Here is a 19,084-nt window from a genome sequence, read left to right on the forward strand (position 1 = left end):
AAGACCAGAGAAAGGGGCACGCCACACGTGTAGGTTTCACAAGCCAAGGAACTTAATTTCAGTGCTTGTCCTTGGCGTCCACAAGATGAAGTCGGTTTCACATTCACTGTTCAACAGGCATCTGTACGATGAAAAAGAAGAAAAAGAAGAAGAAGAAGAAGAGGAAGAAGAAGAAGAAGAAGAAGAAGAAGAAGAAGAAGAAGAAGAAGAAGAAGAAGAAGAAGAAGAAGAAGAGGAGGAGGAGGATAAGGAGGAAGAAGAAGAGGAGGAAGAAGGGGAGGGATATGAAGCAAGTTATATGATGGATGATGACACAGCTGGGTTTGAAAGGAATGCTTTGGATTCCAAATACAACCATCCTAACATCTTCGGGGCATTTGGGCTGCAGAGAATTGAAAAATTAAAAACAAACAAACAAAAAAACCACACAGAAACACAGAACCATCTCTAATGTGTTCTTTTGCCACCACGTGGATTAACATGAGGACAGTGAGCTTATTTAGAAACAGTTGGGAATTGCAGTTATTACACCACCAATTCGTGAAAATATGGCTGGGGTGTGTGTATTTGTGTGATCTGTGTGTTTGATTTTCTGCACCCACTAAGGGTGGTTGTCAGGTGGTACCCGTGGACGGATGCCACCGGGACTAGTAGGTGTCGGCAAGTCCCAGGAGGCCCAGGAGGCCCAGGAGGATGTTCTGAGGAGGTGCACGTCCTGGTCCCTTGTCCTCAAGTGCCAGAGATCAGAGGGTGGCGTGACCATCTTGTTGGATCAGGGTGGTTTTTCCCGGGAAGCTGGAAGTTTTGGCTGAGATAATCACGGAAACATGGGATTTGCTGGCTCGTCCCAGAAGGCACTGGCTTCCAGACTTGGACCGGCTCCCTCCTGGACAATCCAGGTGGGGTAAGCTTGCTTGGGAGAGTAGAAGCTTTGATCAGCATGGCAGCCAGGGCATCCTGAGAGCCCGCGGGTGTGTTTATGCACAGTCCACCAGTGGCCTCCCTGTGGACGTTCCGCTGCCCGTCCCTGGGCTCCGAGGTTTCGCTGGAGCAGCCAGCATTGAACCCCAAGATGGTAAAGCCACAGCTCCTAGCTCTCGCTAGAGTCTGTGCAAGTCCTGCCACCCACAAGGATCTCAGTGTTTCCCGGCACACTGTGACCCAGTGTTCCTCCCGCCCTCTTGAAAGCACCATCTTTTCCATAAGCTGTCTCTTACCGCATCCCCAGTCATACTTGTCCTGAGGCTACCCTGGCCAGATTCCTTTCCCAGAAGCCCTATGCCACTTGTGTGGCCCTTGAAACTGACATTTCCTTTCTGCCCAACTAAAAGAAGGAGAGAGATAGGGAGAGAAAGAGAGAGAGAGACAGAGAGACAGAGAGACAGAGAGACAGAGAGGGCTGTGTATTGCTCTAGAGCTCTGGAGAAAGGGGAGCCTAAGACAGAGGAGTGACTGGGAGGGAGCTGAGGACTAGATGTGTCTGCAGAGGTATACACCCTATAGAGCTAGAGACCCGGATGCAGTTGTAGCTAGAGAGTCAGATACATTGGTGTATACACATTCAAGTGGCAACTCTCAGAATATTTTCCTACTTCCTGCCGCTGACACACTCATGCTGGACATGGGGAGCACGGATTGAGCCAGTCGAGAATCACTCAGCACAGAGTGTACGAGGCACATGTGTTGGAAAATGTTTTTGAAAGAAACAGTGGAAGGGATCACCTGCCACGACGTTAAGATGCCACAGGCATTTGGTTTTTCAGTTCCTTTGTGCATCGCTTTAGTTGTAACACGGCTTATCTTTTGAGAGGTGTGTGCGTGTAGTGTGTGGCCCTAGACAGACAAGGAGAGAGAGAGAGGGACGGAGAGAGATTATTTGCCTGCATAATAAACCGGGCACAGTTGTTCCTATGAACTCTGGCAATGAAAGTGTTTGCATAGGTCTGTCCTTGTGTGCAAAGACGATGCCCTTGAGGAACCCTTCCACACCATGCACCCAGAAACCAAGTGAAGGTTGTCACTGAGAGACTGTTTTTGTGATTCCACTAGGGTGTGTTTGTGGCTACAAGCTACGGGACTAGACAGGGGCGTCTGGACCACCTTCCCATGCTGTGCCAGGCCAAGGGAGGGATTTCACCTCCCCGAGGAGACGCGGGAGAATACAAAGCGACCAAAGCACAAGCAAGAACTTGAACTGAGTGCCAAGATTTATTGATTGGATCAATGGAATGTCACATACAACGGGGAAATCCAGTTCAGCCTTGGGTCCTCCTCGTTGTCATTGGAAGGCTAGAATTCCTTGAGGCTTCAGAGGTGGTGTCCCTCCTGGTGCCCATGCTTCCTGACAGTCCGTGTGGAGCATGGCATTGCTCGTAGACACAACGCAGTTGCCGTCGACAGTCTTCTTGCCTTGGCCGCCCTGCCAGACACTATCATGAGTGTTGCTTGTTCCTTGTCCTTTCTCTCGCCCGTGGCTCTGCCTCCCAGGAAAGGAGGCTTGAACGGGGCTCGGGGGAAGGTCTTCCTACCTCCCCCTAAGCCTGTGGCACTGGGGAGCCTGGCAGCATGTCGAGCAAGGCCTGGAATTCTTCCTCGCTGAGGGGGGCTTCCAGGGTTGCCGCAAGTTCCTCTTCCTCTGCGTCCGCATTCGGCAAAGGGCCTGCCTTGTCCAGAATGTCCGCGTCTGACAAGAGTTCGTCCAGGCGGCTTGAGGAGCCTAGAAGGGCTGAGTGCTGGGTCTGTTGCTCCAGCTGGGGAGATGTCTCTTCACTTGAGGTTGCCTGCTGCTGCCAGAAGTGTGTCTCTGGCGGTGCAGGCGGCAAGATGGCCCCCTGGGCAGGCTGCCCACTGGCGATGACAGCATGTGTCCCTTCGCCCCACGGAACTGTGGCCGGAAGAGGCTGTGGGTTCTGGCATCCCTGAAGTGCTGCCAGGCTGGGCTGGACCACGATGAACATCAACGGGTGGCCCACACAGCACCCAGAGGCAGCCCCTGGCACAAGAAAGGTGGGGGAGAAAACAGGAGTGGCCGCAGCAAAGGATTGCGTGCTCTCAGGTGCATGAGAGGGAGCATAACGATGAGAGCTGCTAAGGACAGTGGGCGGGGGGCTTTGGTCCGACAGGGCAGTCACGGCTGATGTGGCATCTGGGCCTTCAGCCAGGGCATTCACAGGCCCACTAGCGCTCTGCTTTGGGTGCCGAGCTCTTCGGTTCTGGAACCATATCTAGGGAACCATATGGGGAGACAGGAACACTAGCAGCGCGACAGTCCAGATCTACTTGCCGCCGCCCCATCCCCGGCCGGCCCCGCCCCGGCCCGCCCTGCCCTGCCCTGCCCTGCCCTGCCCTCCAATCTGTCAGGTCCATGGCAAGTACTGGTGGGCCTCATCTAAGGGCCATTTTACCTAGAGATTTCGCCTTGGCTCCTGAAAATGCGGGAGGACGTCAGGGCAACACAGGACCCACCCCACTCCTCCCCACCCCTCCCCACCCCTCCCCACCCCTCCCCACCCCTGGCTTTGAGGAGAGCCGTCATTGACCGGCTACAACCTCAGGTCCCTCCCTGGCTGCCCAGGACTTCCGTTGCCCTCTCCTCTTCTGGAAAGGGATGCCTTCAGATCAGCCCCCTTTGCGTATTCGTAGGACGAAGGGAACCTCCTCCCAATCCCCCCTCGCCAAGCCTACATATATCCAGCAGCAACCCGTCACAAGGTTTAACACTCCTTCCTCGTGGGAGAAGCCAAGTCCCACCCACTGGTGGAGAACTTACCTGGATTCGAGGTTCGGGAATTCCTGTCTGGTGAGCCAATTCTTCCCTGGCAGCAATAGATGGAAATCGATCCCTCTCAAAGGCTTGCACAAGGACCCTTGTTTGAGAAGGAGAGATGAGAGTCCTCTTTCGCCTGGCCTCTCTTCCCAAGCTTTCTGAAGAAGAACACACAGAGAAGAGAGGACATTCAGGCCAATTGCAGCACATTCACAGCAGATGCAGTGTGTGGTATGTAGGAAGTGGTATGTCATAGATCAAGATCGATACATCGATACATCTTATTGAGTGCTATGTGAAAATGCCCCATGTGATGGAAGAAGGGATTTCTGCACATCCGGGCAGGTTCCAGACCCGAAGATTCCAAGCCTTCCTGGCCATGCATCTCCCCACCCTCCAACAGGGGCATGATGCTCCTGTGTGGAACAGGAATGGGGCAAGAACCCAAGATATCATGGTTTCCTCTCTGAAGCGTTCTTGGCCTCCCACGGTCATCCACGTTCAGAGATGATTGTGTCTCAAGGGGATGCTCTGGGGAAATGCCTTTGGATTGCTGGCTACTTACCTCGAGTCAAAGTCTGAGGTGGTGGTGGCCGCAGCGGCTGCGACTGCCCTCCTTTGAAGGCATTCTCCGACAGCAATCGGCTCTGCTTTAGGCGTCTTCTTCGTTGGTTTTGAAACCAAACCTGGGTACAAAGAAAGAAAGCCTTGTCATTCAATGCTTATGCACGTACTTCCAAGATCTATTGCAGGGGTGCACCATAGAACAAACGCACAAACACGCCAGCCAGCCAACCAGCCAGCCAGCCAGCAACAAGCCGACTAATGGAGACCCAGTATGGCCCATCTGCCCCCAGTGGAAATATTTACGATTCAAAGGGACTGAACTCTCACTAGCAGGTAGAATGTAGACTCCCGCTTTCGCCTCTGAAGAAGTGCACCAGATTCCAGGATACACAATCTGTGTCCGTGAAAATAATCCTTCCTCTTCGAGTCACCTTACTGGTGTCCAGAGTAATGACTTGTGACACAGGAGGAGACAATGCTTGCTTTCCCACAGTCAGAATGGGATGGATAGCTACCTCTCTCTCTCTCTCTCCCCCGCCCCACCCCTTCTCATCAAAACTACCAGTTTCTCTGTGGGTCTTTTGGTCTCCGTCTACGATTCTCCGCATCTACCTGTTGACGTCTGTCTCTGTTGCCACCCGCCCTCCTGCCCACCTGACTGCCTGCCTGCCTTCCCCTCTCTCTGTCTCTGTCCCAGGCTCTCAGGCTCAATCTCTTTTCCCTCATTTGCTCTCTTTGCCTCCCCTTTGGCACGGTCCATGCCCGATTCATGGTTCCCTGCCTCTCTTATGTCCCCACAGGCAGTACTGTCTCATAACACGCAATCATATCCATTAGCAAGTGCCCGCATGAAAACCACACTTCCCATGCTGCCTGGGAACTACTCATTGACAGTTACTTCTCAGGGACTACATGCCTCCATCACTCTTAGGTCAGGAGACTCTTATGTACCCGCTCCCCATCTTCAGAATATGTGTCCTTGTCTTCAACAGTGAAGCAGTGTGCATGCTACCTCATTCCCCGAGGCCGAACTGCAGTGTGGACCTGTGCTTGTGTGCGTGTGTGTGCGCATGTTTTTAGACGTTTCTGACGGTGGTGTGTGGAAAATGTGACACCCTGAGAAAACGTGTTCGTAGGGAAAGCCAATCAGTCTTTGGCGACGCTTTGTAAGGTCGCAGGCGAGGTGTTCCTACCTTTGGTGACTCCTCTCCAACCTGCCCAGAGAGGGAAGTCTTCAGCACGGCTAGTTCCTCGGAGGCCAGCCACCAAGGGAACACCTCCCTGGCACCACCAGGCCCTCCTGCTTCCTTGGCCCCTCGCCCTTTATGCTTGACCACCCATTTGAATGGACCTCTCGCCACACAGCTCAGTCTGGCCACGTTTTCCAAAGGGAGCCACCTTCCTTGCCAAGATTCGAGTCCCTGCTGTCTGGAGCACCCCGAAGAGGAAGCCCCAAGGGCAAGGACTCCAGCTGGCGTAGGGCGACTTGCGTCTGGACATGGACCCCGAGAGGGAGAATGGATCGAGAGACTCGGACGTACCTGAATTCTGCTTTCTGGAATGCCCAGTTCTCGCGCCAGCCGTTCTCTGGTCGTTATCCCGGGGTAGGGGTTCTGTTGAAAGAGTGCTTGCAGGGTGTCCTTCTGACTCAGCCTCAGAACCAGCCTCCTCCTTCGCGATGGTCTTGAGAGTCGGCCTGTGGGAGAGAAAAGGGGGAATGTGTCAGGGGCGAATCCATGGAGGTGCAAACCAATGGTACCGGCCCAGCGCTGGTCCTTGTGCCACGTGAAAAACCTCTAAGCCAGGGGAAGACTCTGCATTTGGAACAACCGTGGGTACACCCTGAAAGCCACGCTGAGTGGGACCCTGTGGGCTCAAGCTAAGCTGAGGGTCAAGGCTATGGGGATCCCCCCACCACTCGCCAAGGATCCACAGGGCGCCATGCAAGCAGAAGGGGAAAGCCCTAGAAAAACAGGCTAACCTGACCAAAATGGGTGGAAGGATTTTCCACCTGTGGAGGCCTGAGAAAGTCTTGATGGCTTCTACCAGATTTACCTCGAACTCTATGCTAACGAGAGGAGCCCGGCTTCTGGCCTGTCATACGCACAGGGCACATCCGCTTTCACTATTTGAAAGGAAACGAGACGAAAGCCAAACGAAGCCAGACAAACACACAAGCCAATCCCCAACACAGGACGCACTAGGAGATTGTTTTGAAGACCCACTTTTTTGAGATAAGGACCAACGTGGGGCCCCGTCTGATGGTGCCCACACACCCACCCACCCACCCACAACAGCCCGGTACTCCTCGGAAGATGAGTTTCCCTTTCCAGGCACCAAGGTCATGCTGACTCGCCGTGTGTGCGTGCTATTCTTTCAGTTGGGCAGCCTTGAAGGGCTGCCCCCCACCCCTGTCCTATTTGAGGTTGCGTCTTTCTGGTGGCAAGGGAATAGATGGGTGTTTGTTTCCTGCCTTCTAAGGCGGGAGCCGGGTGTGATGGCCAGGGTGGGTGTGGTTTCAGGCACGTCCGGCACATCCCTGACATTTGAGTTTCCTGAACTCTCTCCAGCTCTAGGACAACGCCAACCCTTCTGCAAGGGCCACCTGCTCTAGCAGCTGGCAGCTGGTGACGTAGGGTCGTCTTCAGGTCTCCCGCTGGAAGGAGGCAAGGCAAGGCAAGGGTTTCGGACCCCCAACGGGGACTTCCTTTAAAAGCGCCCTTCCTTCCTGCCAGCTCCAAGGAAAATCTTTGGAAAGCACTCAAGGAACGAACGTGTCACACTGCGGATTTTGCGTTTCCAGAGGCTCCTGCACTGGCTACCTTGGAGTCCAATGAGAGACAGTTTGAGTGCTCCTGGAATCTCTGTTTCCCAGGCTCTAGCTTTCAGTTGTGCTCAAAGAAAAATTATCTTTTTCTTCTATTCTTAATACATACTGGATGTGGATTCTTTCCATGGACACCACAGAAGTTAACCAGTTCAAATGGACCACGAAACCAAAGAGAGCAAATCCATAACAACAGCAAGAACAGAACATGGGTAACCAACTCAAAATCCCAAACACGGTCAACTGGAAAAGAGTGTCAGTTTAGTTGGGAACGTTTTCAAACACTCGTGTTCCGTTCACTGCAACCACAGGCTGGGATTTTGGTAGAGAAGCCATTGTCGGGCAACAGGCCTACCTACTTCCATGTCGATTTCAAGAAGGAAAACAAACGAACCAGCAAACCAGAAATATGTACGTGAAATGCCCAAACCAAGGTGCATCCTTTTGCCCAACTGATTCCAGAAACATGTCCCAGCATATCTGTCCGTGCCAATTGGTGGTCATTGGGAAACTTCAACCTTCGTGGTGATCAACCCTTGGGGTGGGGAGGTGCATGAGTGTATTTGGAGGACCCAACCCCAGAGCCCAGATGCTGAGGGCAACGTACCTCTGGAGGGGCTGTATGCCGGACGAGCTGGACGAATCCATGGTGGGAGACCCACACGGATGGCACGGAAACTGCTGGCCAACTGTTCAGTGCTCAGAAGCTCAGGATTTATAATGGATGAGGATGCCCCGCCCCTATTTATGTAAATAGCCGCAGATGGTGGGGAACCCTTCCTTGCAAATTGAGAACCTGGAAGGAATCCCGTGAGGCAAGTGGGCGTTGGAATGGAAGGCCTGTTCGGAGGCTCCCAGGTCCCTTTGAAGCTGCCGCCCTCGTCATCCTTTCCCAGAATGCTTGGGGTCCAGTGCTCTCTCGTTTTCACACCTTTTCACATTCCACACATACTTTTGCTCTCCGTGGAATTCCCCAACTCTGAGTCCCTCACGCTCAGGTGTGTCACGGTACTTTCCAAAATGGAGAGAGAACCTGGAGCCTAGCTTCCTCGAGTACGTTTCCCACTTCGCTCATCACCACCAGGACGTCATTGCCTCCCACTCTTAAAGCATTTCCTTGGCTGGGTTTGAGTTCCCGATAATTCACATACTAAGCTTGACTGCTTATCTCGGATCTACCCATGGTCCTCAACAGTTCGGGACTTTTTCAGAGGTACCCTGAATCCCACCCCCTTGCTCACATGCCATGGAGAGACCAGAGAAAGGGGCACGCCACACGTGTAGGTTTCACAAGCCAAGGAACTTAATTTCAGTGCTTGTCCTTGGCGTCCACAAGATGAAGTCGGTTTCACATTCACTGTTCAACAGGCATCTGTACGATGAAAAAGAAGAAAAAGAAGAAGAAGAAGAAGAGGAAGAAGAAGAAGAAGAAGAAGAAGAAGAAGAAGAAGAAGAAGAAGAGGAGGAGGAGGAGGAGGAGAAGGAGGAAGAAGAAGAAGAGGAGGAAGAAGGGGAGGGATATGAAGCAAGTTATATGATGGATGATGACACAGCTGGGTTTGAAAGGAATGCTTTGGATTCCAAATACAACCATCCTAACATCTTCGGGGCATTTGGGCTGCAGAGAATTGAAAAATTAAAAACAAACAAACAAAAAAACCACACAGAAACACAGAACCATCTCTAATGTGTTCTTTTGCCACCACGTGGATTAACATGAGGACAGTGAGCTTATTTAGAAACAGTTGGGAATTGCAGTTATTACACCACCAATTCGTGAAAATATGGCTGGGGTGTGTGTATTTGTGTGATCTGTGTGTTTGATTTTCTGCACCCACTAAGGGTGGTTGTCAGGTGGTACCCGTGGACGGATGCCACCAGGACTAGTAGGTGTCGGCAAGTCCCAGGAGGCCCAGGAGGCCCAGGAGGATGTTCTGAGGAGGTGCACGTCCTGGTCCCTTGTCCTCAAGTGCCAGAGATCAGAGGGTGGCGTGACCATCTTGTTGGATCAGGGTGGTTTTTCCCGGGAAGCTGGAAGTTTTGGCTGAGATAATCACGGAAACATGGGATTTGCTGGCTCGTCCCAGAAGGCACTGGCTTCCAGACTTGGACCGGCTCCCACCTGGACAATCCAGGTGGGGTAAGCTTGCTTGGGAGAGTAGAAGCTTTGATCAGCATGGCAGCCAGGGCATCCTGAGAGCCCGCAGGTGTGTTTATGCACAGTCCACCAGTGGCCTCCCTGTGGACGTTCCGCTGCCCGTCCCTGGGCTCCGAGGTTTCGCTGGAGCAGCCAGCATTGAACCCCAAGATGGTAAAGCCACAGCTCCTAGCTCTCGCTAGAGTCTGTGCAAGTCCTGCCACCCACAAGGATCTCAGTGTTTCCCGGCACACTGTGACCCAGTGTTCCTCCCGCCCTCTTGAAAGCACCATCTTTTCCATAAGCTGTCTCTTACCGCATCCCCAGTCATACTTGTCCTGAGGCTACCGTGGCCAGATTCCTTTCCCAGAAGCCCTATGCCACTTGTGTGGCCCTTGAAACTGACATTTCCTTTCTGCCCAACGAAAAGAAGGAGAGAGATAGGGAGAGAAAGAGAGAGAGAGACAGAGAGACAGAGAGACAGAGAGACAGAGAGAGAGGGCTGTGTATTGCTCTAGAGCTCTGGAGAAAGGGGAGCCTAAGACAGAGGAGTGACTGGGAGGGAGCTGAGGACTAGATGTGTCTGCAGAGGTATACACCCTATAGAGCTAGAGACCCGGATGCAGTTGTAGCTAGAGAGTCAGATACATTGGTGCATACACATTCAAGTGGCAACTCTCAGAATATTTTCCTACTTCCTGCCGCTGACACACCCATGCTGGACATGGGGAGCACGGATTGAGCCAGTCGAGAATCACTCAGCACAGAGTGTACGAGGCACATGTGTTGGAAAATGTTTTTGAAAGAAACAGTGGAAGGGATCACCTGCCACGACGTTAAGATGCCACAGGCATTTGGTTTTTCAGTTCCTTTGTGCATCGCTTTAGTTGTAACACGGCTTATCTTTTGAGAGGTGTGTGCGTGTAGTGTGTGGCCCTAGACAGACAAGGAGAGAGAGAGAGGGACGGAGAGAGATTATTTGCCTGCATAATAAACCGGGCACAGTTGTTCCTATGAACTCTGGCAATGAAAGTGTTTGCATAGGTCTGTCCTTGTGTGCAAAGACGATGCCCTTGAGGAACCCTTCCACACCATGCACCCAGAAACCAAGTGCAGGTTGTCACTGAGAGACTGTTTTTGTGATTCCACTAGGGTGTGTTTGTGGCTACAAGCTACGGGACTAGACAGGGGCGTCTGGACCACCTTCCCATGCTGTGCCAGGCCAAGGGAGGGATTTCACCTCCCCGAGGAAACGCGGGAGAATACAAAGCGACCAAAGCACAAGCAAGAACTTGAACTGAGTGCCAAGATTTATTGATTGGATCAATGGAATGTCACATACAACGGGGAAATCCAGTTCAGCCTTGGGTCCTCCTCGTTGTCATTGGAAGGCTAGAATTCCTTGAGGCTTCAGAGGTGGTGTCCCTCCTGGTGCCCATGCTTCCTGACAGTCCGTGTGGAGCATGGCATTGCTCGTAGACACAACGCAGTTGCCGTCGACAGTCTTCTTGCCTTGGCCGCCCTGCCAGACACTATCATGAGTGTTGCTTGTTCCTTGTCCTTTCTCTCGCCCGTGGCTCTGCCTCCCAGGAAAGGAGGCTTGAACGGGGCTCGGGGGAAGGTCTTCCTACCTCCCCCTAAGCCTGTGGCACTGGGGAGCCTGGCAGCATGTCGAGCAAGGCCTGGAATTCTTCCTCGCTGAGGGGGGCTTCCAGGGTTGCCGCAAGTTCCTCTTCCTCTGCGTCCGCATTCGGCAAAGGGCCTGCCTTGTCCAGAATGTCCGCGTCTGACAAGAGTTCGTCCAGGAGGCTTGAGGAGCCTAGAAGGGCTGAGTGCTGGGTCTGTTGCTCCAGCTGGGGAGATGTCTCTTCACTTGAGGTTGCCTGCTGCTGCCAGAAGTGTGTCTCTGGCGGTGCAGGCGGCAAGATGGCCCCCTGGGCAGGCTGCCCACTGGCGATGACAGCATGTGTCCCTTCGCCCCACGGAACTGTGGCCGGAAGAGGCTGTGGGTTCTGGCATCCCTGAAGTGCTGCCAGGCTGGGCTGGACCACGATGAACATCAACGGGTGGCCCACACAGCACCCAGAGGCAGCCCCTGGCACAAGAAAGGTGGGGGAGAAAACAGGAGTGGCCGCAGCAAAGGATTGCGTGCTCTCAGGTGCATGAGAGGGAGCATAACGATGAGAGCTGCTAAGGACAGTGGGCGGGGGGCTTTGGTCCGACAGGGCAGTCACGGCTGATGTGGCATCTGGGCCTTCAGCCAGGGCATTCACAGGCCCACTAGCGCTCTGCTTTGGGTGCCGAGCTCTTCAGTTCTGGAACCATATCTAGGGAACCATATGGGGAGACAGGAACATTAGCAGCGCGACAGTCCAGATCTACTTGCCGCCGCCCCATCCCCGGCCGGCCCCGCCCCGGCCCGCCCTGCCCTGCCCTGCCCTGCCCTGCCCTCCAATCTGTCAGGTCCATGGCAAGTACTGGTGGGCCTCATCTAAGGGCCATTTTACCTAGAGCTTTCGCCTTGGCTCCTGAAAATGTGGGAGGACGTCAGGGCAACACAGGACCCACCCCACTCCTCCCCAACCCTCCCCACCCCTCCCCACCCCTCCCCACCCCTCCCCACCCCTGGCTTTGAGGAGAGCCGTCATTGACCGGCTACAACCTCAGGCCCCTCCCTGGCTGCCCAGGACTTCCGTTGCCCTCTCCTCTTCTGGAAAGGGATGCCTTCAGATCAGCCCCCTTAGCGTATTCGTAGGACGAAGGGAACCTCCTCCCAATCCCCCCTCGCCAAGCCTACATATATCCAGCAGCAACCCGTCACAAGGTTTAACACTCCTTCCTCGTGGGAGAAGCCAAGTCCCACCCACTGGTGGAGAACTTACCTGGATTCGAGGTTCGGGAATTACTGTCTGGTGAGCCAATTCTTCCCTGGCAGCAATAGATGGAAATCGATCCCTCTCAAAGGCTTGCACAAGGACCCTTGTTTGAGAAGGAGAGATGAGAGTCCTCTTTCGCCTGGCCTCTCTTCCCAAGCTTTCTGAAGAAGAACACACAGAGAAGAGAGGACATTCAGGCCAATTGCAGCACATTCACAGCAGATGCAGTGTGTGGTATGTAGGAAGTGGTATGTCATAGATCAAGATCGATACATCGATACATCTTATTGAGTGCTATGTGAAAATGCCCCATGTGATGGAAGAAGGGATTTCTGCACATCCGGGCAGGTTCCAGACCCGAAGATTCCAAGCCTTCCTGGTCATGCATCTCCCCACCCTCCAACAGGGGCATGATGCTCCTGTGTGGAACAGGAATGGGGCAAGAACCCAAGATATCATGGTTTCCTCTCTGAAGCGTTCTTGGCCTCCCACGGTCATCCACGTTCAGAGATGATTGTGTCTCAAGGGGATGCTCTGGGGAAATGCCTTTGGATTGCTGGCTACTTACCTCGAGTCAAAGTCTGAGGTGGTGGTGGCCGCAGCGGCTGCGACTGCCCTCCTTTGAAGGCATTCTCCGACAGCAATCGGCTCTGCTTTAGGCGTCTTCTTCGTTGGTTTTGAAACCAAACCTGGGTACAAAGAAAGAAAGCCTTGTCATTCAATGCTTATGCACGTACTTCCAAGATCTATTGCAGGGGTGCACCATAGAACAAACACACAAACACGCCAGCCAGCCAACCAGCCAGCCAGCCAGCAACAAGCCGACTAATGGAGACCCAGTATGGCCCATCTGCCCCCAGTGGAAATATTTACGATTCAAAGGGACTGAACTCTCACTAGCAGGTAGAATGTAGACTCCCGCTTTCGCCTCTGAAGAAGTGCACCAGATTCCAGGATACACAATCTGTGTCCGTGAAAATAATCCTTCCTCTTCGAGTCACCTTACTGGTGTCCAGAGTAATGACTTGTGACACAGGAGGAGACAATGCTTGCTTTCCCACAGTCAGAATGGGATGGATAGCTACCTCTCTCTCTCTCTCTCCCCCGCCCCACCCCTTCTCATCAAAACTACCAGTTTCTCTGTGGGTCTTTTGGTCTCCGTCTACGATTCTCCGCATCTACCTGTTGACGTCTGTCTCTGTTGCCACCCGCCCTCCTGCCCACCTGACTGCCTGCCTGCCTTCCCCTCTCTCTGTCTCTGTCCCAGGCTCTCAGGCTCAATCTCTTTTCCCTCATTTGCTCTCTTTGCCTCCCCTTTGGCACGGTCCATGCCCGATTCATGGTTCCCTGCCTCTCTTATGTCCCCACAGGCAGTACTGTCTCATAACACGCAATCATATCCATTAGCAAGTGCCCGCATGAAAACCACACTTCCCATGCTGCCTGGGAACTACTCATTGACAGTTACTTCTCAGGGACTACATGCCTCCATCACTCTTAGGTCAGGAGACTCTTATGTACCCGCTCCCCATCTTCAGAATATGTGTCCTTGTCTTCAACAGTGAAGCAGTGTGCATGCTACCTCATTCCCCGAGGCCGAACTGCAGTGTGGACCTGTGCTTGTGTGCGTGTGTGTGCGCATGTTTTTAGACGTTTCTGACGGTGGTGTGTGGAAAATGTGACACCCTGAGAAAACGTGTTCGTAGGGAAAGCCAATCAGTCTTTGGCGACGCTTTGTAAGGTCGCAGGCGAGGTGTTCCTACCTTTGGTGACTCCTCTCCAACCTGCCCAGAGAGGGAAGTCTTCAGCACGGCTAGTTCCTCGGAGGCCAGCCACCAAGGGAACACCTCCCTGGCACCACCAGGCCCTCCTGCTTCCTTGGCCCCTCGCCCTTTATGCTTGACCACCCATTTGAATGGACCTCTCGCCACACAGCTCAGTCTGGCCACGTTTTCCAAAGGGAGCCACCTTCCTTGCCAAGATTCGAGTCCCTGCTGTCTGGAGCACCCCGAAGAGGAAGCCCCAAGGGCAAGGACTCCAGCTGGCGTAGGGCGACTTGCGTCTGGACATGGACCCCGAGAGGGAGAATGGATCGAGAGACTCGGACGTACCTGAATTCTGCTTTCTGGAATGCCCAGTTCTCGCGCCAGCCGTTCTCTGGTCGTTATCCCGGGGTAGGGGTTCTGTTGAAAGAGTGCTTGCAGGGTGTCCTTCTGACTCAGCCTCAGAACCAGCCTCCTCCTTCGCGATGGTCTTGAGAGTCGGCCTGTGGGAGAGAAAAGGGGGAATGTGTCAGGGGCGAATCCATGGAGGTGCAAACCAATGGTACCGGCCCAGCGCTGGTCCTTGTGCCACGTGAAAAACCTCTAAGCCAGGGGAAGACTCTGCATTTGGAACAACCGTGGGTACACCCTGAAAGCCACGCTGAGTGGGACCCTGTGGGCTCAAGCTAAGCTGAGGGTCAAGGCTATGGGGATCCCCCCACCACTCGCCAAGGATCCACAGGGCGCCATGCAAGCAGAAGGGGAAAGCCCTAGAAAAACAGGCTAACCTGACCAAAATGGGTGGAAGGATTTTCCACCTGTGGAGGCCTGAGAAAGTCTTGATGGCTTCTACCAGATTTACCTCGAACTCTATGCTAACGAGAGGAGCCCGGCTTCTGGCCTGTCATACGCACAGGGCACATCCGCTTTCACTATTTGAAAGGAAACGAGACGAAAGCCAAACGAAGCCAGACAAACACACAAGCCAATCCCCAACACAGGACGCACTAGGAGATTGTTTTGAAGACCCACTTTTTTGAGATAAGGACCAACGTGGGGCCCCGTCTGATGGCGCCCACACACCCACCCACCCACCCACAACAGCCCGGTACTCCTCGGAAGATGAGTTTCCCTTTCCAGGCACCAAGGTCATGCTGACTCGCCGTGTGTGCGTGCTATTCTTTCAGTTGGGCAGCCTTGAAGGGCTGCCCCCCACCCCTGTCCTATTTGAGGTTGCGTCTTTCTGGTGGCAAGGGAATAGATGGGTGTTTGTTTCCTGCCTTCTAAGGCGGGAGCCGGGTGTGATGGCCAGGGTGGGTGTGGTTTCAGGCACGTCCGGCACATCCCTGACATTTGAGTTTCCTGAACTCTCTCCAGCTCTAGGACAACGCCAACCCTTCTGCAAGGGCCACCTGCTCTAGCAGCTGGCAGCTGGTGACGTAGGGTCGTCTTCAGGTCTCCCGCTGGAAGGAGGCAAGGCAAGGCAAGGGTTTCGGACCCCCAACGGGGACTTCCTTTAAAAGCGCCCTTCCTTCCTGCCAGCTCCAAGGAAAATCTTTGGAAAGCACTCAAGGAACGAACGTGTCACACTGCGGATTTTGCCTCTCCAGAGGCTCCTGCACTGGCTACCTTGGAGTCCAATGAGAGACAGTTTGAGTGCTCCTGGAATCTCTGTTTCCCAGGCTCTAGCTTTCAGTTGTGCTCAAAGAAAAATTATCTTTTTCTTCTATTCTTAATACATACTGGATGTGGATTCTTTCCATGGACACCACAGAAGTTAACCAGTTCAAATGGACCACGAAACCAAAGAGAGCAAATCCATAACAACAGCAAGAACAGAACATGGGTAACCAACTCAAAATCCCAAACACGGTCAACTGGAAAAGAGTGTCAGTTTAGTTGGGAACGTTTTCAAACACTCGTGTTCCGTTCACTGCAACCACAGGCTGGGATTTTGGTAGAGAAGCCATTGTCGGGCAACAGGCCTACCTACTTCCATGCCGATTTCAAGAAGGAAAACAAACGAACCAGCAAACCAGAAATATGTACGTGAAATGCCCAAACCAAGGTGCATCCTTTTGCCCAACTGATTCCAGAAACATGTCCCAGCATATCTGTCCGTGCCAATTGGTGGTCATTGGGAAACTTCAACCTTCGTGGTGATCAACCCTTGGGGTGGGGAGGTGCATGAGTGTATTTGGAGGACCCAACCCCAGAGCCCAGATGCTGAGGGCAACGTACCTCTGGAGGGGCTGTATGCTGGACGAGCTGGACGAATCCATGGTGGGAGACCCACACGGATGGCACAGAAACTGCTGGCCAACTGTTCAGTGCTCAGAAGCTCAGGATTTATAATGGATGAGGATGCCCCGCCCCTATTTATGTAAATAGCCGCAGATGGTGGGGAACCCTTCCTTGCAAATTGAGAACCTGGAAGGAATCCCGTGAGGCAAGTGGGCGTTGGAATGGAAGGCCTGTTCGGAGGCTCCCAGGTCCCTTTGAAGCTGCCGCCCTCGTCATCCTTTCCCAGAATGCTTGGGGTCCAGTGCTCTCTCGTTTTCACACCTTTTCACATTCCACACATACTTTTGCTCTCCGTGGAATTCCCCAACTCTGAGTCCCTCACGCTTAGGTGTGTCACGGTACTTTCCAAAATGGAGAGAGAACCTGGAGCCTAGCTTTCCTCGAGTACGTTTCCCACTTCGCTCATCACCACCAGGACGTCATTGCCTCCCACTCTTAAAGCATTTCCTTGGCTGGGGTTTGAGTTCCCGATAATTCACATACTAAGCTTGACTGCTTATCTCGGGTCTACCCATGGTCCTCAACAGTTCGGGACTTTTTCAGAGGTACCCTGAATCCCACCCCCTTGCTCACATGCCATGGAGAGACCAGAGAAAGGGGCACGCCACACGTGTAGGTTTCACAAGCCAAGGAACTTAATTTCAGTGCTTGTCCTTGGCGTCCACAAGATGAAGTCGGTTTCACATTCACTGTTCAACAGGCATCTGTACGATGAAAAAGAAGAAAAAGAAGAAGAAGAAGAAGAGGAAGAAGAAGAAGAAGAAGAAGAAGAGGAGGAGGAGGAGGAGAAGGAGGAAGAAGAAGAAGAGGAGGAAGAAGGGGAGGGATATGAAGCAAGTTATATGATGGATGATGACACAGCTGGGTTTGAAAGGAATGCTTTGGATTCCAAATACAACCATCCCAAAATCTTCAGGGCGTTTGGGCTGCAGAGAATTGAAAAATTAAAAACAAACAAACAAAAAAACCACACAGAAACACAGAACCATCTCTAATGTGTTCTTTTGCCACCACGTGGATTAACATGAGGACAGTGAGCTTATTTAGAAAGAGTTGGGAATTGCAGTTATTACACCACCAATTCGTGAAAATATGGCTGGGGTGTGTGTATTTGTGTGATCTGTGTGTTTGATTTTCTGCACCCACTAAGGGCGGTTGTCAGGTGGTACCCGTGGACGGATGCCACCGGGACTAGTAGGTGTCGGCAAGTCCCAGGAGGCCCAGGAGGATGTTCTGAGGAGGTGCACGTCCTGGTCCCTTGTCCTCAAGTGCCAGAGATCAGAGGGTGGCGTGACCATCTTGTTGGATCAGGGTGGTTTTTCCCGGGAAGCTGGAAGTTTTGGCTGAGATAATCACGGAAACATGGGATTTGCTGGCTCGTCCCAGAAGGCACTGGCTTCCAGACTTGGACCGGCTCCCTCCTGGACAATCCAGGTGGGGTAAGCTTGCTTGGGAGAGTAGAAGCTTTGATCAGCATGGCAGCCAGGGCATCCTGAGAGCCCGCAGGTGTGTTTATGCACAGTCCACCAGTGGCCTCCCTGTGGACGTTCCGCTGCCCGTCCCTGGGCTCTGAGGTTTCGCTGGAGCAGCCAGCATTGAACCCCAAGATGGTAAAGCCACAGCTCCTAGCTCTAGCTAGAGTCTGTGCAAGTCCTGCCACCCACAAGGATCTCAGTGTTTCCCGGCACACTGTGACCCAGTGTTCCTCCCGCCCTCTTGAAAGCACCATCTTTTCCATAAGCTGTCTCTTACCGCATCCCCAGTCATACTTGTCCTGAGGCTACCCTGGCCAGATTCCTTTCCCAGAAGCCCTATGCCACTTGTGTGGCCCTTGAAACTGACATTTCCTTTCTGCCCAACGAAAAGAAGGAGAGAGATAGGGAGAGAAAGAGAGAGAGAGACAGAGAGACAGAGAGACAGAGAGACAGAGAGGGCTGTGTATTGCTCTAGAGCTCTGGAGAAAGGGGAGCCTAAGACAGAGGAGTGACTGGGAGGGAGCTGAGGACTAGATGTGTCTGCAGAGGTATACACCCTATAGAGCTAGAGACCCGGATGCAGTTGTAGCTAGAGAGTCAGATACATTGGTGTATACACATTCAAGTGGCAACTCTCAGAATATTTTCCTACTTCCTGCCGCTGACACACCCATGCTGGACATGGGGAGCACGGATTGAGCCAGTCGAGAATCACTCAGCACAGAGTGTACGAGGCACATGTGTTGGAAAATGTTTTTGAAAGAAACAGTGGAAGGGATCACCTGCCACGACGTTAAGATGCCACAGGCATTTGGTTTTTCAGTTCCTTTGTGCATCGCTTTAGTTGTAACACGGCTTATCTTTTGAGAGGTGTGTGCGTGTAGTGTGTGGCCCTAGACAGACAAGGAGAGAGAGAGAGGGACGGAGAGAGATTATTTGCCTGCATAATAAACCGGGCACAGTTGTTCCTATGAACTCTGGCAATGAAAGTGTTTGCATAGGTCTGTCCTTGTGTGCAAAGACGATGCCCTTGAGGAACCCTTCCACACCATGCACCCAGAAACCAAGTGCAGGTTGTCACTGAGAGACTGTTTTTGTGATTCCACTAGGGTGTGTTTGTGGCTACAAGCTACGGGACTAGACAGGGGCGTCTGGACCACCTTCCCATGCTGTGCCAGGCCAAGGGAGGGATTTCACCTCCCCGAGGAAACGCGGGAGAATACAAAGCGACCAAAGCACAAGCAAGAACTTGAACTGAGTGCCAAGATTTATTGATTGGATCAATGGAATGTCACATACAACGGGGAAATCCAGTTCAGCCTTGGGTCCTCCTCGTTGTCATTGGAAGGCTAGAATTCCTTGAGGCTTC

General features: G+C 52.9%; 2 protein-coding genes across 2 annotated transcripts; both read right to left on the reverse strand.

The window, feature by feature from the left end:
- Positions 1-2,534: 2,534 nt before the first annotated feature.
- Positions 2,535-6,679, reverse strand: LOC133083301 (double homeobox protein 4-like protein 4). The gene is made up of 4 exons (XM_061179718.1): positions 6,622-6,679; positions 5,875-6,029; positions 4,332-4,452; positions 2,535-2,992 (listed from the first exon to the last, which is right to left on the reverse strand). The coding sequence occupies exons 1-4, from the start codon at positions 6,677-6,679 to the stop codon at positions 2,535-2,537; spliced, it is 792 nt and encodes a 263-aa protein (XP_061035701.1).
- Positions 6,680-10,934: 4,255 nt separating this feature from the next.
- On the reverse strand, positions 10,935-15,089 carry LOC133083302 (double homeobox protein 4-like protein 4). Its single transcript, XM_061179720.1, has 4 exons — positions 15,032-15,089; positions 14,285-14,439; positions 12,742-12,862; positions 10,935-11,392 (listed from the first exon to the last, which is right to left on the reverse strand). The coding sequence occupies exons 1-4, from the start codon at positions 15,087-15,089 to the stop codon at positions 10,935-10,937; spliced, it is 792 nt and encodes a 263-aa protein (XP_061035703.1).
- Positions 15,090-19,084: the final 3,995 nt, after the last annotated feature.

The sequence above is a fragment of the Eubalaena glacialis genome, unplaced genomic scaffold (assembly GCF_028564815.1).
Source record: "Eubalaena glacialis isolate mEubGla1 unplaced genomic scaffold, mEubGla1.1.hap2.+ XY scaffold_350, whole genome shotgun sequence".
Lineage (NCBI taxonomy): Eukaryota > Metazoa > Chordata > Mammalia > Artiodactyla > Balaenidae > Eubalaena > Eubalaena glacialis.